Source organism: Triturus cristatus, chromosome 12 (genome assembly GCF_964204655.1).
Source record: "Triturus cristatus chromosome 12, aTriCri1.1, whole genome shotgun sequence".
Taxonomy (NCBI): domain Eukaryota; kingdom Metazoa; phylum Chordata; class Amphibia; order Caudata; family Salamandridae; genus Triturus; species Triturus cristatus.
The window spans coordinates 110503220-110524289 of NC_140595.1; the positions used below are offsets into that span (position 1 = coordinate 110503220).

A 21070-nucleotide genomic window follows, 5' to 3' on the forward strand; every position below is an offset into this window, starting at 1 on the left:
CGTTTAGGTTTTTCAGTCTTCCCCGGAGACAGGTGGGTCCTGGAGGTGTCCAGATACTATGAGATTACAGTGGACATTTATGAAAAAGGCTGCAGCAATTGTGTCTTCCCATCAGATGTGAGTGAGATAACTATCTGTGCCTTCATAACTCTTATGTGCTTCTCTTCTTACACTTATCACTTATCATAAGATGTAACTTACAGGTTTACAAAATCTTCACTCTGCTTTACTATGCTTTTAATTGGATGTAAGTGCGGCAATCATGTACACCCCTAACAACTTTGTTGTTGCCATCTACTGTGTTTCTTTCACCTGTTGTTAATTGGCAGATTTAGACATACATGACCTTCCTCTTCCGGGTGGAAGAGGTGTGGCGCAATGGCCAGGGTGCCTGACTCCGGACTACGGGGTTCACGGTTTGATTCCCGGTGCCAGCGGCAGGTTAGCCCAGCACCATGTGACTCTGGGCAATAGCTCGCTTAATCTTCCCGAGGGCCCCCAGCGCCGGGACACCACTTCGGAGGTAGCTGTGCGCTTTACAAATACTGGTATTTACCATAGTTACATTGCTGTTTCATTGAAGTGCTGTTGCACGTCCACTCATTCATTTGTTGTTATGAGGTACATCACACTGACACCACCCAGTTGATTTTCTCTGCATAAAAATGTGAAATAACTAAGTACATTAAGAAGGGAACAGACATAGTGTCTGACTTCAATTGAGATGCCCATATCTGTGTTGGCGACCACCTTCCCCATCAAACACGTCACACTGACCTGTACCAGGAAGGCTTGACAGTGGAGAATTTACCAGAAATTAAGTAATCCATTCGTTTACCAGAGAGGAGTGGAAAGCAAGAGGCTACTGGGAATGAATTGGGGCTGTCGTGTTTACCAGGTAGACACTGGAAGAGGGAGGCTTTTGGAAGTCAGCTATTCCTGTTGTGTATACCCAATTGGAACTGAATCAGTGACGCTTCTGGAAGTGAAGTGAGCCTATGATTGTGTCACATTAAAACAGGGAGCCTCGGAATTAAGTGGGCCCAAAATTGCAGAGTGGATATGCTTAGGAGAAGTGAGGCTTCAGGTAGGTGTGGCAGCAGAGAAGGCAGTGAACCCATCATGACACTCAAGGTGCTGTGTTGCGGTGATAGCAGAGAGGATTTTAGGGATGGATATGGCCTATCATGTATACATGAAGCAAGTGTTACTCGTAGTTGCTTCTGTGAAGGAACTGAGAGCAGATGTGCTAAGATTGCGACCCATTATGAATGATAGCCATCACAGGAACTGTGGCCTGCTGGGGTCAGTAGACCACCATGTCTGTGATTGCTTTTAAATTTTAAAAAAACTTTTTTTCTTTGAGATGCAGCCTATTTTCCTTAAAGGAAAACAGGATGCGTTTCAAAAGAAAAAAATGAAAATGTTAAAATTCATTTTTTAAGAGTAGGCAGGGTCTGTGGGACCACCAGCGCTCAAAAAATATTTATGAGACATTCTCAAAGTGGAACTATTCCCATTTGCGAATGGGTTACTGAACTCGTGGTGAAAATTTAAATGTTTTGTGACCACAATTCGGTCATAAAACATTACACTTACCACTGTGAACCTGTATTTGGAAGGGACTCCATAAACACGCCCCTTCCAAATACCAAAACGCAAACCCAAATTGTGATTCGGTAAGAACTTGTAGAATGGCAATTTGCCTTTTGCACATTTCAAAAAGCATTTTTGTGGTCACAGACGTCTCAATTCTCTGAATCAGGCCATTTGCGACCTCAAAAAGGCTTTGTACATTTAGCCCTGATTTGTTACTGTGCACAACATACCAAGGTGGCAGCTTAGAGGATATGATAATTGAAACAGGCACGGTAGTGTACGTACTGTTTACAGATAACTGTCTAGGCCCCGGGATTTAACTGGCATGTGCACTATAAACACCAAGCACATAGGAAGACGATTGCCTTTTGGAGTGAACCAAGCTTATCTTATACACACCATGCCTAAAAAAACAGCACACCGTTTGGAAAATTAAACAGGCCTGTCATCAGGCACAGCTGGCTGATGTGGAAGTAGAGAGGCTCTGTGAGAGAAACAGATCACTATACACACATATGAGATAGGTAGCTGGGTGAATCTTCTGTACAAACATAGCCTGTCTTTTTACACACATAGAAGGCGTGTAGCGGGAGCTCCTAGGAAGGAACAAGGCCTATCATTGTTGACATGAAGTAAGCAAGACAATAGAACAACCCCTCTAATTGCTCTTGCCACTGCTGGTTCAGTGATTTTTTTACTAAAACATTTTGACACAAATAGCCATGGCCAATCTTCATTAAGTCAACCACAACATATGTAATCATAGTACTGAGTGATTTCCCTTTGCTGGGATTGTTTGGAGCGCCAGCCTTTTAACGGTCTGATAGAGCTGTCCACCAAACTTTATTGTATAAGTGATCAGCACATAAGTGATGGGAGGGGGGTTTCTGGGTCAGCATCGATGGAAGCAGCGTATGAAGGAGTGGTGCCCATACCCCAAATTTGAGTGGCAATTGGGTTTGAGGGTTTATTCCCTGTTAATATTTATTTTTAATGTTACTTCTACTCTCATTTTCAGAATTTGAGGATAGAAATGGAGTTTCCTTCAGAGTTCCTTGAAGTGAAAGCGTCCTCCGTGAATGGCTCCCACCACCAGGTTCAAGTTATGAAAAGTGGCGTCTTCTACATTAAAGCCGAACTCATCGGTGTCCAGCATCAGGTTGGGTAAAAACAGAGTGGCTGGATCTGGGTGGTTGTGGCTGAACTATGCTGCGTGTAAGTGTTTGTCTGTGTGAACTTATATATGGGTGCTCTTGGTTTCATAATTGTGGGAAATGTTTGTGCACGCAGTGTGCAAAGTACAGCACTTTAACTCGACTATCACCATTTGTCTTCTTGTGTCTTTTTCCTGTACATCGTGTTGTCCATTTGACATTCTCCTGTACCTCAGTGTCACTCCTTTGCATAATAATACCTTAACTATTTCTTCTTATTTAGGCCCTTTCCTGTGCAGAACAATACCTTTACTGTGTCCTCTTGAATGTAGGCCCCTTTCATGTACATGATATTGGTTTTAATGTATCACACACTGATAAGTATGAGAGTATAAACAGCTTTTTAAGAGAGGTAAAACTGGCAAAGTACAAATCTTTGAAAAACTGCCCTCACCCACAAAACTTGTTACATGCTTCATCATTGGACTGCTAGAAACACCTCTGCGCAGACCAATGCATGAGGTGGAGCATTAAGGTGGGGGAGACAATACAAACATATAGAAAGGTCGGATGACTCAGGGATATCCCAATGTCTATTTTATTAATGGATTCCCTGGTCAGGGCTAAAATGTATCTCAATACTAGTGGATGGTATGGATAGGTCACCTACACTGTGCCGGGAGGGATACTGAGCCAGATGTGGACCCACCTTGATGAATGTGTGACTACAGGGGCTCACCCTCACTCCCGCGCCAGTTCAAGCATATACTTCAGTGAAACTCGATTCTATATGGAGTGTGATTACAGGACCTACGTAAATATACAGGTTTAGTAATCAACCTATTTATTAAGGTAGATAAGAAGGGTATCATTACGGGGATCTAATAGTCCTGAAGAAAGCCGTGGAAGACACAAAATACGTCTGAAACATGTCGACTTCTCAGCAGAATGGAGGAGTAAATGGTTCATAATCTACCCACTTCACCACCATCCACTGGTATTGGGATACCTTTTAGCCCTGGCCAGGGAATCCATTAAAAAATAGACATTGGGATACCCCTGAGTCAGTTTAAATTAGTTTGTCTGCACTTACTCCCTTTATGCCCCAGAACTTTTTATATGTTTGTATTGTCTCCCCCACCCTATTGCCCACCTCATGCATTGGTTTGCACAGAGGTGTGTCTAGCAGCCCAATGATGAAGCATGCCACACATTTCTGTGGGTGAGGGCAGTTTTTCAAAGATTTGTACTTTGCCAGTTTACCTCTCTTAAAAAGCGATTTATACCTTCCTACTTCTCAGTGTGTGATTAGTTATACATAGAGGAGGTCAAAGCAGGAGGTCTCCTCTTCTCCCATATTTTGTTTGTGGTTCATTGGTTTTAATGTGTCCTCTTCTCACTGGGCCTTTCCCCTGTGCATTCTGACTATACCATGTCCTTTTCTCAGTAATTCTATTTCCTGTGCATAATGTTTGTACTTGTCCTTTTGTTTCCCTCCCTTTGTTTTTTTCCATGAGCATTGTAATGTCTTTACTTTTACCTGTTCCTGTGCCCTCTCTGTAAAATTCTCTTTTGCAAGTATATTTATTTCTATTTTAATTGTTGTTTTCTTATGCACCATATGCAAGACCAAAGCCCTTCTAAAGCACATTACCTTAATCACCTATATTTACCCCTCCTGCTGCCTCTATAATACACCTCTAAATACTCTGCATCTGATAATGAGACGTTGGAGCTTTCACCCTTGGTTTCCTTTCTAGGATGGTATCCTGCATAGACTGGAGATACCCATTGGTCATGTGCAAGAAGTGCAGAGTTTCCACCCCATCGTTCTAACTCCAAGCGTACTGGCATTCCCACACCATCCTCGTGAAGTTCCCTACCGCTACCAAATTCAGGTAACTTGAATAGCTCATCTTTCATAAGTTACCCAGTTGGGAGCAAGGCCAGCATTGTATTATCTGATCTCATGTGACTACCAGGGAGAGAGAAGCCAGCAGTATATAATGTTCAAGGAGTCTTCCAAGATGAGAGACAGAGTGGCGGTTGTCGAGGAGTTTGGCTTGCGGAATCCCTCCATTGTAAAAGAACAAACTAAAGTGTGCAACATACTTTGGTGAGCCTATTAGCACTGAGAGACAGTGGTTATTGTGAAAAGGTGCGCTAAGATTTCTCCGTGCATGAAGAAAACAGTAGATTTGACAGCTTTGTAGGGAATATAGCTGCAAGCAGTGTTAACGAGGTAGCTTATAGCCATCTCTATTGCCGAGTCTAAACATCTATAATCAGTTGCAAAAATACTTTGATTGGCAGGAGATCTCTAAGGTTGTGGGCTTGTTAATGACAGGTCTCTAGTAATACACTTGTTATAGACATATGGTCTTTTTAGAGGAATATTGTCTTTGTAGATAACAGCCTGTTTCTGAAAGCAAGACTGTATGGCTATGTGCCTCTCATTGACAATGTAGTGTACTTGTTATTGGTCCAAGGTCTCTGTAGATGAAGACCTGTTAATTGTTACGAGTTTTCTGCACCAAAGTTTCTATGAAAGGAAGGGATTGCTTGCCTGTTAGTGGCGCGGGTCTGTGAAAAAAAGGTGTATTCGTGAAAGGAAGTCTTGGCCATATCTGTCATTGGAGTCTCTAGTAGGGGGCTTGATATTGATAATGGTTCTCAGAAGTCAGATGTCTACTACTGGAGGGAAATTTAAGAGGGAGCCTGCCTATGACCAACTTGCAAGTTGTTGTAGCCCTCCATGTGACTGGCATGCTTTGTCGCATGTGTTGCTGAATCACTAATTCTATTGTTTCCGTAGATCCAAGGCGGCAGCGGCAATTTCACATGGGTAGCTTCCAATCAGACTGTTGCCATTGTAACCATGAGAGGAGTTGTCGTGACTGGGGTGGTCATTGGGCAGTGTTTAGTGCAGGCCCGAGATGTGCTGAATCCATACCACTTCGGAGAAGTTAAGGCAAGTCTATCCATGTTCTTCAATCCAAAGTCCAAAAATCTAAGACCCAGTTCAATTATAAGGTAAGTGGGTTTCGCTCATAGAACTGGATCATTTTCTAGATTACTCTGCAAATTTAGTGTAACAGAATTGTCATTTTCTTTATCTCTCTTCTCTTTTGATCACAGCAGAATTAAGTGGGTTTCTGTTCTCTTCTCTCCCTCACATTGCAGCTGGATGCGTTTTTTCATTTTTTCACCATGCAATCGCAGCGGGATCTTTTCTGTCTTATTGCTATTTCTTTGAAATCACTGCTAGATGCCATATTCTACCTTACCCCACTCCCTGAGATTACAACTGGTAGAGGTATCACTTTCACTTAATGGAATGTGTTCTTTCCTTCTCTTCCCTCTCCAAGTTCACAACTGAAATTAGCATTCTCTCCTCGCTTTTTATGACTCTCTCTGTCTACCTTGCCCTCCTTAATAAATTGGAGGTTGTTTTCTTTTCCTCTTCATTCTCCTGAAGTCCACAGCTGGATATGATTTTCCGTTCTACCCACTAGCCAAACTTTCTGTGGGACTTTTTATTTTTTTCTTTCTCCTTGACATTCTGGTCATTCCTAGACTTCTCTCCCTGAAATCACAGTTGGATATTGATTTGGCTTCTTGCTGTGATAGTTGCTGAATATGGTCAGTTTCTTTAACCCTCTGAGACCACAGCTTGATGTGTTTTTTTTTCTCCTGTCGCGAGTTCACAACTGGATGTTGTAACGCTTTTAATGGTGTTTCAGAGTCTCAATCTGGTACAGTTTCCCTCCGTTTGAGATCACAACTGGCTCTTCTCCCCTCACATTGGGCATACACTTACGTTCTCCTATCATGCTGAAATCACATCTTAGCCAGCAGTGGTCTTTCTTTTTCCTCTTGCTGATATTAGTGCTGCGTGTAGTTTTTTTCTGTTTCCTCACTGATATCACAGGTTGATGTAGTCATTCATTCTCCTTTCTCCCTGCGATCACAGCTGCATATAATCTTTCTTTTTGCTCTTATCCTCTGGTCATAGCTTTTTTTTTGTCTTTCTTGCAGAGCTCAGGAACTCATCTGGATGTGGTCTTTGTACACCTCTCGATACGATCACAGTTTGATGTAGTCTTACTTCACCTCATGTTAAGATCACATCTAGATGTTGTGTTACATTCTCCTTTCCACATTAGAATGAGGCAGATTTCCTTCTTATCTCTCCTTGTGTTTGTTGCTGTATATAATCTGTCATCATTCTCTCTTGTGATCATGACTGTATAGTTCTCCTTCAATGTTTTGCTCACTCTGAAAATACTTTATTCACTTTGTCACCATTGCTTTCTCCTCTCTTGTTACACAGGTGTTTGTTTTGAAGCTCTTCAAGATGGAACTAGCCCCTGTGCAAGGCGATGTGGAGATCTGTCAAGCTTTGGACGTTCCCATTGTCATGTATGGCATAGACCAGGAAACAAGCGACATCATCGCTTTTACAGACTGCTCGCTCTTGCCCCTGGAGGTCACCATGGATAGGCCGGGTGTTCTTAGTCTCATAGAGGGTAAGCTACAACGCCCATAATGCACCATGACTAGCCTATCCACCACTTAAAATGTACTTGCATGTTTCACTATACTAATTCAACACTAATCCTCTATGGGTCCCGGAGTAGCGTGCTACTCCTCGAAAAAGTGCTTTGACGCCTCACCAGGGGTAGTAAGCGCTATTAAATGCAATTACAATACAATACATTGTTTCATTGGTTGTCTCATGCAACGCCAATCTTGCGTCACATGGGTGCTCATTAAGCTATCGTAAAACAGTGAGGATAGATCGGAGAGTAATTGCTGAGAAGTTATACATAGATTGAATTAACGAGACAGCCCTACTTAACAGGAAAGGATTTACAGAGAACGGTTTGTATCACTGCAGACGTTACATCATTATTATTTATTAATAAAAATGTAGAACAAGAAGTTACTCATGAGCATGAGTTATCTTACGTTATATTTTTAAAAGACTTGCACTGAAGCAAATTTGGAGATGTCTGGACCATCTTCAATGTGTACGTGATTAAATGCTCGGGAATTTAATTTGCACTTGAACGTTTTAGAATTACTCCGAATATCTGCAAATTTGCTCCAGTACTTAATTTTTGTGAATACTGAATAAAATTATAGCTATATTCTGAGATGCTCACTGACATTTTTTTAATGTGCCCTATGGAAACTCTTGTGATTCTGTCGCATTAAGCACTGGTTCACTAAAAAAACCCGTGAATCATGAGCGTTATACTCAGCATCTTTAATACCACATTAGGTTTCGATGTACTTACTAATGCTATTATCTGAGCCATGGATTACTAATCAGGATCATTTTAAGTGATCCACAAGTTCAAAGAAGGACCAACTTGCCATCAGGGTTATGAAATGAATAGGACCACAGAATATTTCCACCCACACTGGTCATATTCTTGGAGGAAAGCTTTGGTGAAGAAATAACTTGCACCTCAAGGGAGGGTCAAGGTAAGTATTTATTTAAGGATTAATGGATTAGGATAAAGGTCACAGGAAGGGTAAGGGGCATAGTTGGCATAAGGGCATTATTTAGGGTAAAAATAAAAGTTAAGCTAACAGTTATGGTTGTCACTAGGGCGAGGGGTAAGGCGTAGCCTAGGAAAGACTAAGAGTAAGATAAAGTTTAAAAGTAGGGAAATAGTAAGTTGCGGTTGTAGTAGTTAGGTTTATGGATAATGTTAGGGTTACTTTAAGAGAAAGTGATAGATTGAGTGTAAGCGAAAGAGGTTAGGGTAAGGAATATGGAAATGTTTTGAGGTGAATATTATGTTTATGTTTAGGCTAAAAGTAATCAGTATGGACAAGAGTTGGTTAGGGTCAAATATAGGATTTAGTGAGGGTACAAGAGTGATCTTCAGATATGAAAAAGAATAAAGGAAGCCTGTGAAAAAAAATTCCCAGAAACGTAAGGGATGGTATTGAACATAAGGATATAGATAGGACCATAACTTTAATCACCCTGTGATGAATCCCCTGATATAAATATCAAAGTGATTCATATCAGAAGGGAAATGACACGAGCCGTGTTACAGACCTAATGACAGTGAGACTCTGAAAAGATCCATACTAAGAAGCCAAGGTTGTTATCAAAGTCAGACAATGATATCCTAGAACCCCTAAATGAGGAATTTGCAGTGGCGGCAGGAATCATCCAGCAACAGCGAATGATCTCCCTTGACTAAACATCTCTTTACCCAAAAAGTATAGTTACAAACTAAATGCCTGAAAACACTCTCCTAATAAACTCAGAACTGAGCGCCAAAGTTATTGGAAATCCTTGTCTGACAGTTATCGAAATAGTTAAGAGGTTCCTGCTGGGCTTGATTATAGGAAAGTTTTCATAGCTGTAGTCTGAGAACCTAATTTCACTACATCCCGTTTATGACATATTAGTAGATGGGTAGTGCTTTGAATAGCTTCCATAAAAGCATATTACAATTTTTAATAAACAAACATCTGTAAATAATACACTTGACTAGTTGTGAGCATTACTAGTGCTTGGTCTAAGTTAGGTTGACATGTGGAGGTTGACGTTGGCGAGCCGGAAACGTTGTGGTATGATCCAAGCCAGAGCCGAGCCAGGGGTCCGTCTTGGCTATGAGAGCCAATGCACGATCTAGTAAAACAGATCTACAAAATAGCCTGGATTGCTTAAAAAGGAAAAATAAATGTGAAAAAAAAATATCCAAGCTGAAATTTTCAATCCCCTATTCACAAAAAACTAAAGATGCAAATATAACTTCCAGAATGCTATGTGCAATCAATTGATTGCAAACCAGTTGAAGGTGTCACATGTGACACAGTCCACCTGGCTGCCGTGGCTCACTGACTATTAATTACCCTTTTTTTCAGGCCTGATTTTATCTGATTAACAGGCCCCAATTCACTGATGTTACTCTTGATATATGTCCAGCACGTTTAGGCAATGCAATTCACTTTGCAAACTGCTTTTTGCTTCAAATGTCTGATCATTGTCAGCTGCAGTGATAGCACAGGAAAATTCTGTCTGGGCAACCTCACCCTCGCGGTACGTGCACAGTCTATGCCAAGCAGTGCTCCAGACGCCCCACTGAGCACAGCTGGCAGCAAACCTCTACCTCCGTTAGTCCATCAGACACATTTAATGTGCTAAAACCACAAAAGTACCATTTGTGTTCATATGAAATACAGCTGCCTGTCATTGTTAACGTTGTCTCTTTCTGGATTCCAAGATTGGTCGTCTTAGGAAAATGACCACCACCTTCCAGTGCCATACATGAAAAAAACAGAAAAGCGCTCAAGTACAGTACAAAGTACTACATTTAGATTGCCTAACCTGCTCTAGTAGTATATAGCAGTCTGATTTTGCTGTATCCCTCGTCAGACACTAGCAATAAATGTTGCAAATACAACAACAGCTGTAGCAGAGCGCGTGTGCTAAGGATTTGCTTTATCATAGTCAGCAACAGACTCAGCAATGAACTGTGGGGCAGTCATTTATCAGTTACCTAAATGGGAAATGACAAATGACATCAGCGTTTTACACGCCAAGTTATATGTCTGGAAAACGTCCCTTTGATGAGTCGCGCTGGTCTTTTTTGGAAGTTATGTATTTGGGTAACTCGATGCAATGCGTTATTTGTAGCAGAATAAAACCAGAGTACACCGAGCCTGTGAACTCTGCGTGGTGTCCCTCTGGCAGCACCTCAAGTGACCAGGGGCCTTCTTGTGAGGAGTGCAATAGCTTGGCTATTTCCCTCCGACCCTAGGACTGATTCCTTGAAACTTCACACAACAAATGAAGAGTGAGTAACTTGAATCTCGAGTGCGCGTTTCAATTGTAACAGATATTTTGTGATCACATCTGTGCAGAAAAAACTCAAAGGTGCAGCAATTAGTCTAAATGCGCATGCACCAGTTTACTTGGAAAACATGGACACTGACCCATGTTGCCATACGCAGGCCAATCTATTTATGAAGGAAAACGATGGAGACATTGTTAAGACATTTACAAATCTACTTAAAGTCTGTGTGGGGGGTGTGGGGGCGTGAGTGCTTGGTAAATAACTATCAGTCGAGTTTCCAGTTCCCTCCTCCCGGTGACTGGAGTGATAAGGAAGTTATGAGACGCTCCATACCATTACTTGCTTCATAGATTCGATGCATGCGAAGAAAGCACAAGTGTTTGTACCATAAATGTTGGCTTATTTTCTCTTCCTGTTGTCGGGCTGATGCACCACACTATTGGTGAATGGCGGCCGCTACATTAACATTATCCCAATTAGCGAATGCCGAACCCTACGTTATCCCAACTGCAGTGCATACCTTCCGGTACCTAGGGGTCAAGGTGCCCAGGCACTTTGTGGATATTCGCGAGGGGCAACCCACACAGAGTGGTTGCCTGACTTTAAGGGTCGACAGCTTTCTGACGAAAGCTACTGCTGTCGCCTGTCGAACAATTGCCGCTGGCGAAAATGGTGATTTTACCAGGACTCTTTTACATATTTGCCACTGTGCTACTAATAGTACCTCACAAACGGCCTTATTTTGTTGGCGGGTGGACTTGCATCTACCAGACACAGTTGCAGATACGGGTCCGACCACCCTCCAGTCGGCGGTCCCGACCTCTGAATTTTGATGCGACCGTACATGGTGCGGTCGCAAGCTCCCTTTTTTGTATGGGAGCTTGTACTGTGGTCGGAAAGCGGCCGCAGCAAAGGCTCACAGACATAAAAGGGAGTTTGTTTTCATCCCTGCACCACATGGCAGGCACCTCACGGTGCAGGAATGCACAGCGAGGGCATCATAGTTGCCCCATGGGCCCCCAACCGGAGGCTGTTGGCTTAAGAGGGCCCTTCTAGGGCCCCTCAAAGTCACTTTATGACAGGCTTCCCATGTCGAAAAGCCCGGCATGAAAACACTGCCGGAAACCGACATCGTAATCCAAATGGCATAAAATGCCCTCCATAGAGATTGCTTTCCGGTTCCGAATGGCAGACGGGCTCCTTCAGCTCTTTGGAAGTCAGTCGGAATGTCCGGCGGGTTTAAAAACCGACAGCCTCCATTGACACCACGGTCAGACTTGGAGGCTTTCTGAGCCTCATCGTGTTTAACGACCTGGATTGGTTTGAGCTAAGGTGCGACACCGCATGGTGCCGGAGAAACTGGGCCTACCAACGGCCTTGGCGGTCTGGGGATGCCAGATTGGGAATTGTATTATCTGGCATGCTAACTACAATGACTTACGTGGATAGCCCCAGATGTGTAACCTGAGACAGCTAGACTTTGGCCTCAAAAAACGAGAGAGGGTGTACTTAGAGATGTACTCGGTATGGTCCCTCCAGACGGGCAAATACCACTCTTGATAAGAATGGCTTGGTAATGCTGGTCGCACTATCAGCATTGCAGACACATGAGTAAGGCATACTGCCTTCGGGCGAAATAGGCACAAAAGCCAAACTAAATTAGAGTAAAAGGCTGCTTTATTAAGACATGTATGCAGTTCTAAAGCTCATTAACATTTACAAATTTAAATACAATGCCTCACTAGTATGATAAAAAAACGAACCCCTTACCTTTAAGTCTCCCCCCAAAAATAAAAATCCCCCAAACAAATTCATAAAAATTTCAAAACTTTCCCATCCCCTTTCTTTCATCCATTCACTTTCACACGTGTCTCAATCCTTGCTCCCCTGTGTCCCCTCTGTCAAAGCCTTCTCTGCAATGCCCCCAACCCTTCAGGCCTGTGGTGAGCTCCTCCATTTCTGCCACCTGTCCTAAGTGACAACCTAAAGCCTTAAAACTGCAGACCCTACGAAAGCGATTTAAAATGTTTGGGAAACCATTAAAAAGAGGGAGCGAAAGGGACAAGCAACAAAAAAAACCTACTCTCACAGGACCACAGTGGTGAATGACGCCACTCAAGAAACATAAGTAATGGAAATTTAGGCCCCACCACGCAAAAAGAACAAATGGCGCTACCCAAAGGGACTGGCCTGTACCATCCAGACTGAAGATGCCTGGGTGTGGACATTCTATGGATGCCACCCCAGGTGCCCCCATCGGATAAATTAGGCACTAAAACCAGACCAAGTTAGAGTAAAAGGCTGCTTTATTAGGACAGATATGCAGTTCTAAAGCTTAATTACATTTACAAATTTAAATCCAATGGCTCACTATTATAATAAGCAAAACCTAACCCCATGCCCTTAAACCTCCCCATAACAATAAAAATACCCCAAACAAATTCATAAAAATGTCCAAACTTCCCCATCCCCTTTCTTTCATCCACTCACTTTCACACGTGACTCCACCCTCTGCCACCATGAAAAAACCCTGACAATGCATTTTTCCTGCCCCAACCCCTCAGAGTATTTCCACAAAACGACAACTCCCTCATCCCTGCAGAAAACTGTCACCAAAACAAGTAGCACTGCTTCTTACTAATGTTTTTAACATAATAACATATGCGGGTGCCTTACCTTCTTGGAAAAAGACGGTCATAATCCCCATTTATAAAAATAGGGGATAAGGCAAATCCGAAAAACTATAGACAGATTTCCTTATTGGACAGCACGGCTAAATGAATGGGCCAGCTACTTTTAAATACATTGGAGTAATGGGCCTCTGAAAGGAATATAATAATTACCTCACAATACGGCTTTAGGAAAGGAAAGGGGACAACGGATCAGTGCTTAAATTTAAATCTGATCATTTCTAAGTATACGAAGGCTAAGGTTGGCCACCTTTATATGGCCTTTATTGACTTGTCGGCCGCCTTTGATTGCGTAGTCCATTCTAAGCTGTGGAAAATTATGGAAGACATGGGAGCTGATACCTCGATTTTTTATTTTATATATGGGATGTATACTGATGCCGCTGCCTGAGTCCGGTATGGTAGAGAGGGCGAGTGCACAAGACACTTTAGTATCACCCACGGAGTGAGGCAGGGGTGTGTCCTTGCCCCCTTTTTATTTGCGTTATACACCCATGCCATAGAGCAGGCCTTGGAGTGATCTACTAAGGATGTTTCACTAGTTAACTCATCTCCTGTCCAGATACTCCTCTATGCAGACGATGCAGTGCTGCTGGCACGTACGGGCAATGCACTGCAAAGACTCATAGAGGAATATACAAACTTCATGGGTGAACTTAGCCTTAAAAGTCAATGAATCCAAGTTGTTTGTTCTTTTGGCAGGTTCAGAGCTTAAGAAATACCCATTAATGCATATAGAGGGACGCAAGCTTGAGGTTGTGGACACTAATTATTTGGGGGTTACATTTGACAGCGAGAGCAATTGGCAATCCATGGTGGCTAACAAGGGGTTGGAAATTGAAAAAACCATCAGAGGGCTTTTTAGCCTTATAAAAAAATTGGGATTGAAACTAACTGACACTTTAAAAAAAGATCTATCAGGTAAAGGTAGTGTCAGTTGCAACTTATGGGGCAGCTGTATAGGGCCTAACTAACGTATCTAAACTCCATGCCATAGAAGATGGTTTTTTTAAGAGATTAGGCTGTCTACCACAGACCTGTTCTACTTATAATTGTCACTCTGAATTTACTCATATTACGGACCAGGTCTGTATCGCACCCATTTTATTGTGGCATTCTATCTAACTAGAGATATATTAAAAGACTGCCTGAAATTAGATGGGGTATCTAAAATAAGATGGCTAAAATATATTGAGTCCAACTTGGAAGAAATTGGCCTCGGAAAATTGTTGAAATAACCTAACTTATGTTTGACAACTTCAAGGAAAGAGTTGAAAGGCCGATTACTGGATAGAATGGTCAGAGATGGGTGGGAGAGCAACTGTAACACGGTCACTGTTACACAATATTCTTGAACGCCTAGTATACAATATATTGTACCTTTCATATCTGACATTTGTTTCTAACCTCCAACACAAATATGTACTGTTGCGATTCCGAATGAAATATATCCCTCTAATGCTATGCTATCCTGCCAAAACATATTCTGTTTGTAGCCTTTTCATCTTGCCCATGTGATGGACAATCCTCTCAGACTGATCTCCATCTTTTATTTTTCTGTAACTTATATAGGGAAGAAAGGAAAAACATATTTTACCACTTATGCGAAAACTTAATTTTAGACAATGTCGCCCTGCCTTGCACTATATTCAACTTTTACCTAATCCCTCTGTCTGTTATTGTGTAGCCTCTTTCCTTTTGTCTGCTATAAAAAAGAGCAGATTAACTGTATAGGGTGGGTGCACATATACAGCAGTAAGAGTGATGCTAAAATACACCAGTGAATTGCTTGGTTTATGATATGATTCAATTTTACTGCTCTGCATGATTTTAATAGTTTTTATGTATTTGTATCCTTTTATATTTGTATAATGTATTCAATATTATTGATTGAACTTTGCAGTATACTTTATATGCTGTTTTTAATGGCAAAATAAAGTTATTATGACTGACTGAGGCAGCACTGCAAAACGAGCAGGGCTAGAAAATTATGGCTGTCGTCAAAACAGCCTTACTTGAATTAATGCCACTTTTTTTTGGGCTAACGGCAAAGCAAACTTTCTCTGATTTCAAGCAAGTATAATTAGTTCCCCACAAATGATAGGTAGACTCCTTCCTGTCGAAAGAACTGAAAATCCTCTTTCGAAATATCCTGGTGTTCCAATCAACCTATACCTCTATGTTCACAAAAACAATGCATCTCACGGTTAACCTTACGCCTAGCTCTTTCAACTGCTGTGAAGTTTAATGCTCCATGCTCCATGCCAAACTCACCGAGGCACCAAAGCTGTCAATACTATTTTTGTGCCTGACCAAGATTTACCTATCAGCTCAAGGTCCTTCTTCGTTTCTTTTATCAAGCCTAAACCTGCGAGTTGTACCAGATCATTCTCGCTAAGGCGTAACAGTAAAATATCAGGGCACACTCTCACAGCCACCAAATTAGACAAGCACGGCAAAAGTTGACCCCATTTCATACCCCCTCGACCCCACCTGTGAATTATGATCTCATCACTACGGAAACCAAGAATTTTTTCAAAAGGACAATTTTCAGCCTGCTTCGACTCCCATTTAATAAGAGTGTCTGACTATTCACATGGAAAAGAAAGACACCAGCGGGCCTTCCACACAACCTGGAATGAGAAACAAGGCTTAATAACAAGTTAATGGTTAAGCATCTTCAATATCTCTGATGTAACGCGGGCAACATTCAGAAGATCAACAACCTGATCTTTTAACTTCCTGCAACCGGGACGCGTCAGAAGCAGCGCCAGTTCAAAAAGAATGGGTGCCAAAACGGAAAGGGTCTTCACCAATTTGACATAAAAGTTTTCTCATTGCACCCAGAACCTGTGATGTTACAAGTCTATATCCATCTGATGCACAGAAACTAGTTCAGAAACTGCCTCCCGCATTAAATTCCTGCCATGCCGCCACCGGACACACTGATCTGCCAATTTTGTTGAACACAATCTTAGACCCTTTCCCTCTCTGGTCAGTTTTCAATTTGTCTAAAAAGATTTGAATAGAGTCACATGACAAGGTTAGATTGTCAACCCACAACCCCCCTGACTTCCCCTACTCAAATTTTCGGATAGCCTAAAAGCCCTGAGCAACAATTCTTCAAAGAAAGAAAAGTATATAGAAGAAATGCCTTTCACCATACGCACGAGCAACTTCGGGGAGATGGGATCCCTCACATGAATATCTCGTTTATGTTCTTTAGGCCAGCCTTGCAACAACCTCCTACCCATCTCACCTGCTGAAGGTTCATACCCCCAGAAGAACTTTCCATAAAAACACAAACCAACTAACCTACCAGCATTTGAAGTGAATGAAATGTTCTTATCTATGTTGCTCATAATGCAACCAAGAACATTTTCTCTACACAGCATGAGGTCTTCCTTGTCCTGATTTCTATGAGCCGCCCCCAAATTAATAAATTCTTCCCATGCTCTCGTACAGCACATCCTAGTGCTTACTGCTAGAGATTTCTCATCAAGTTCAAGCGTCCTCAGTCTGCAAGCTGCAATACCTCCTGTGGCATCACTGTTTCCTGAAAATCTGCTCCGGGCGACAAATCACAGAATCTCTGCCACTGCGATATTATTGTTTACACCTGGCACATGTTTGGCTCTAAAAACAATGTTAAACTTCAAACAGCCTAGCATAACTCTTTGCAGCAATCTCATTAGATGTTTATCTTTTACCTTCTGCCCATTGACCAGACCCACCACAGTTTTATTATCTACTTTAAAGGTAAATAAAATGTCTCCAAGTTCTTGCCCCACACTACTAGGGCTACCAACAAGAGGAAGAATTCAAAGAAAGCAATGATCCTGCCTCCCTTCACCCATTTTGAGGTCCACTCCTCCACTCACCACCTGCCTTCCCAGAACAAACCGAAACCGTTGGCACCAGCAGCATCTGAAAATATTTGAGCCATCCAACAACATCCAAATCTAAAGACCACATAGTAACACCAATAAAATCTTGTAAAAACATCAACCAAACCTCAAAATCTGCCCGCATCGCAGCTGAAATCCTGAACTTGTGGTGCGGTAGCTTCACCCATGACACAGCAAAAGCCAGGTGGCGACAGAAAGACCTGCCCGCTCATAACACTCTACAGCAAAATTAAGGTGACCCAAAAGATGATGGATTTGTTTTAGTTACAGTTTGGGCACTGTGATAGCTTTTTCCAAAAGAGCCACCATCTCCTTAACTTTCTGCTCAGGTAATCTTGCTACCATTTTGATTGTATCCAATTCAATATCCCAAAAAAACAACCATGTGCTAGGACCCTCAGTTTCCTCAGGAGCAAGCGGTACCCCCAACTCCATCATCAGCTCTTCAAAATGTCTCAAAGCCTTGTAACAAACCTATGTTCCACCAGCACCTACAAACAGAAAATCATCCAAATAATGTGTGACAGATTCAAAACCTGATCTAAAGGTAGAGCTCCAGTGCAAAAAGGTGCTAAAGGACTCGAATAGGTTACAAGAAATTGCACAACCCATTGGCAAGACCTAATCAACATACAACTTCTCTTCAAACTGAATGCCTAACATAGAAAAGTGTAATGGATGAACTGGAAGTAGACAAAAGACTGACTTAATATTGCACTTTGCTAATTCCGCACCTGGGCCCACTGATCTCACAAGTGCTACTGCTACATCCACTGAAGCAAAGGACCTGGCATGTACCATCTGCCCGAAGACGCCAGGGGGTGGACGTCCTACTGATGCCACCCCCAGGAGCCTGGTAGACACTGTGGGGTCTACCGGCCTTCGCCAGGGTGGGACGGATGCCACATTGGTCACAGTGGCAACGCGCCTCCATTCTTGACCTGGGTCATGTGTTCGCAGAGGGGTCCACCCTCTCATTTGAGGAGCTTAAAGGGATATATATACTATCCCGATGAGACAGTTTTTAACATGCAGCACCATTGACAAAAAATGAGAGACTCGATTAAGGAGCCAGACTTTGACCCGATATTGCAAATACTGCTATGCATCCACCGAAGTAATCGTTTGAGTTTAATTACTAGTAATGTAACCAGCTGTAACCCTCATATCCTGCTGGTTGTAAAGCATTCTGATGCCCTCAGGCCATGTCCGTGCTATTTAAAATTGAAACTAAAATGGAGCCCCACACACCAAAGGATCACTGACTTATATGTGGCATTGAGCGAGGCGATGGGCAAAGCACTCAGTGGCCTGAAAGATCTCTGGGAGTCAGGACCTGCAGAGTGCACTAATCAATCAATGTAGACTGGAATATATCCTGAGCCATATCCTGAGGTTCGCAAAGAATGCAAGGCTAAAGCTATTGTAGTTTATCTATGTCCTCTGCATGTATCTCAACCCTTCGCACCTTCATAGGATGTTCGGCACAGTGTTGCACAAATGCCCCATGTGCGGAATGGACCATGCAGACTTTTACCACATGACATAGCAATGTGCGTTACTGCAACCATTCTGGACTTATGTATGTACGTATATCAACCATGTACACTAACAAGCCTAAAACATGCGTACACAGGCTGCAATGTCAGGCCTGCAGTCACAATTTGAGTGGTCTCTCATGGGTGGCATAATGCATGCTTCAGCCCATGGGTGACCCCTTGGGTACCTATGCCCTGGATACCTTAGTACCTTATACCAGGGACTTACAAGGGTACACCAGTAGCCAATCTGGACTGTACCTAAGTACTCACCTTGTCCAATTTATGGAAGAAGCACCAAGACTGGGGTCCTGATTAGCAGGATCCCAGTCAGACTAATCAGAAAACATAATGACACCAGCAAAAAGTAGGGGTGACCACGAAAGCAGATCCTACTTTCCTACAACCTTATTCACACAGTAGTAACTAATGTCTGAAGGTACAAGGAAACATATACCCCCATTTCTTTCTAACATGCTGTTCATCAACAGCTTCTTTTATCCTTGGGGACATTCCACGTGTATCCTCGATGACAAAATAAGGTTCCATTTGGCCATGCGGCACGTGGGTTACCATAGAAAAACGTCCTGCATTAGCAAAGATAAACCATTAAAAATCAGGCATTCTTATGCAATGTAAAACACAAACGTTCAGCCAGGTGTGACGTTCCCTTTTTGCGATATAGTTCCTCTTTGTAGTATTAATGGGATAAGCATCGACACTAACACAAACCAAGTGCTCCAATTTAGGTCATATCTTTGAGACATGAATATTATTTTCTTGCATTAACAGTTCTCAATGCTAAAGTGTGTTTGCTATCACATTGTTCACTCTGTTATTGCTTAATCTAGCCCATAACATTGTTTTGTCTATTTTAATATGTCCTTCAACATTTGTCCCGTATGCTCTATTAAAAATGCAATACAATGGCAATCCTAGAAAAAAGGAATCCATACTACTACAAAATGCTGAATATAAAGTGTTACTTTGCCATCGCTCATGCTGCAGCCCCCTATGACTATGTTAAATTCTACCACCTTTCCTAAATGGTGGACATTTCAAAATCATATGCTACGGGGACTCTTCTGAGATGGAAACATAAGATTCTGATGAGGCATGGGTAAACAAAATAGCACCGCTGCCCTTGTACTAGACTTATTAAATGTCCGTTCAGCTGTTAAATAAAGAGCTGAAGTCAGGCAGTTCATTATTTCTTAAGTGGGATTAGTTTTCCAGAGGCCGTACATGTCTCTTCGCCACTTCATAAAAGTAATTTAAAGATTATAGTGTCAGAAGAGTTCAAATCTTTCAGTCCTTCTACAAAACAGAGTATAGTCAAGCTAGGGTGATGTTTCAACCACTTTTTAAATATTTGACCCCTCATTGATGAAACTATCTAACGGGCCCTGACTGTTGGGCAGTAATTTTCTTGCCCTAGTGGAGAAGACGGGCCAATAATGGTCCCAGTTAAAAATTACTTCCAGCCCATATTGTGTAAAAAAATGAAGCCTTTTTTAGGTCTCTTCTAGGAAGCGCTTGCGCTGTCTCTTCGAGACATGCTGTATTCAGGATATGAGCATGAAGCTCTGCCCACTTTCCCCCATCTTTTTATTTGGCTTCTGTCACCGTCCTTTGTAAATGGTGTTTTTTCCTTGGTCAATAGGCTTAGTAGTCCCTCCTTAGTACTGACTTTTCTCTTCTTGTAGCCTCCTGTGAGGACACCTCCTGTTACATGTGTTGTTACTTGGGTCATTTTAATTACAGCCCTGGAGCACTATTTTCTTAAATAGCTTTCTCCGACCTGCTGTTGCAGGCAGGACCTCTCCACAATGCATAGCTTTTCCCCCCTGTTTATTTACTTTGGTTACAATGGCAGCACCCGTGCTGTACCTTTAAACATCTAAAGCTAAAGCACAGGTGCCGCAATTGCTTTAAAAGTAAAGTTTTAAAAAAAATGCACATTTCTTTTCTGTTTCTTTACTTTTGAAGGTAATTGCGGCACCCGCGCTTTAGCTTTACATGTTTAAAGCTAAAGGGCAAGTGCCGCCATTGTAACAAGGTTTCATCATGGCAGCCAGATGACTAACTTTTAGCCACATGGGTGCCGCGCTTCAGGTTTCAGCACAGCGCCCGCTTTCACAGGTTCACAGGGTTGCGGCAGCTGCCATCTTTCCTCTCTTCCAGTGGGTTAATAATCGCTGGATTTTCTGTCCCCTTTCTGCCTCCATATGCCCGCCCACCCTCATCAGGGCTGGTCCGGACGTGATTGGCTCTGGATTGGGACCTGCTTAAATTGCCGACTGTGAGCACCCAGTCTCAGATCTTCTACCACATCTGGCAGTCCTTTTGGTC

General features: G+C 42.4%; 1 protein-coding gene across 1 annotated transcript in view; it reads left to right on the top strand.

Moving 5' to 3' along the window:
* NUP210L (nucleoporin 210 like) overlaps nucleotides 1–21070 on the top strand; it is a 358615-nt gene that overhangs the window by 63390 nt on the left and 274155 nt on the right. The window contains exons 9-13 of the mRNA XM_085637033.1: nucleotides 8–117; nucleotides 2618–2758; nucleotides 4514–4651; nucleotides 5569–5724; nucleotides 7087–7282. Of these exons, the coding sequence (XP_085493159.1) occupies nucleotides 8–117; nucleotides 2618–2758; nucleotides 4514–4651; nucleotides 5569–5724; nucleotides 7087–7282 (741 nt within the window). The remainder of the gene's footprint in view (nucleotides 1–7; nucleotides 118–2617; nucleotides 2759–4513; nucleotides 4652–5568; nucleotides 5725–7086; nucleotides 7283–21070) is intronic.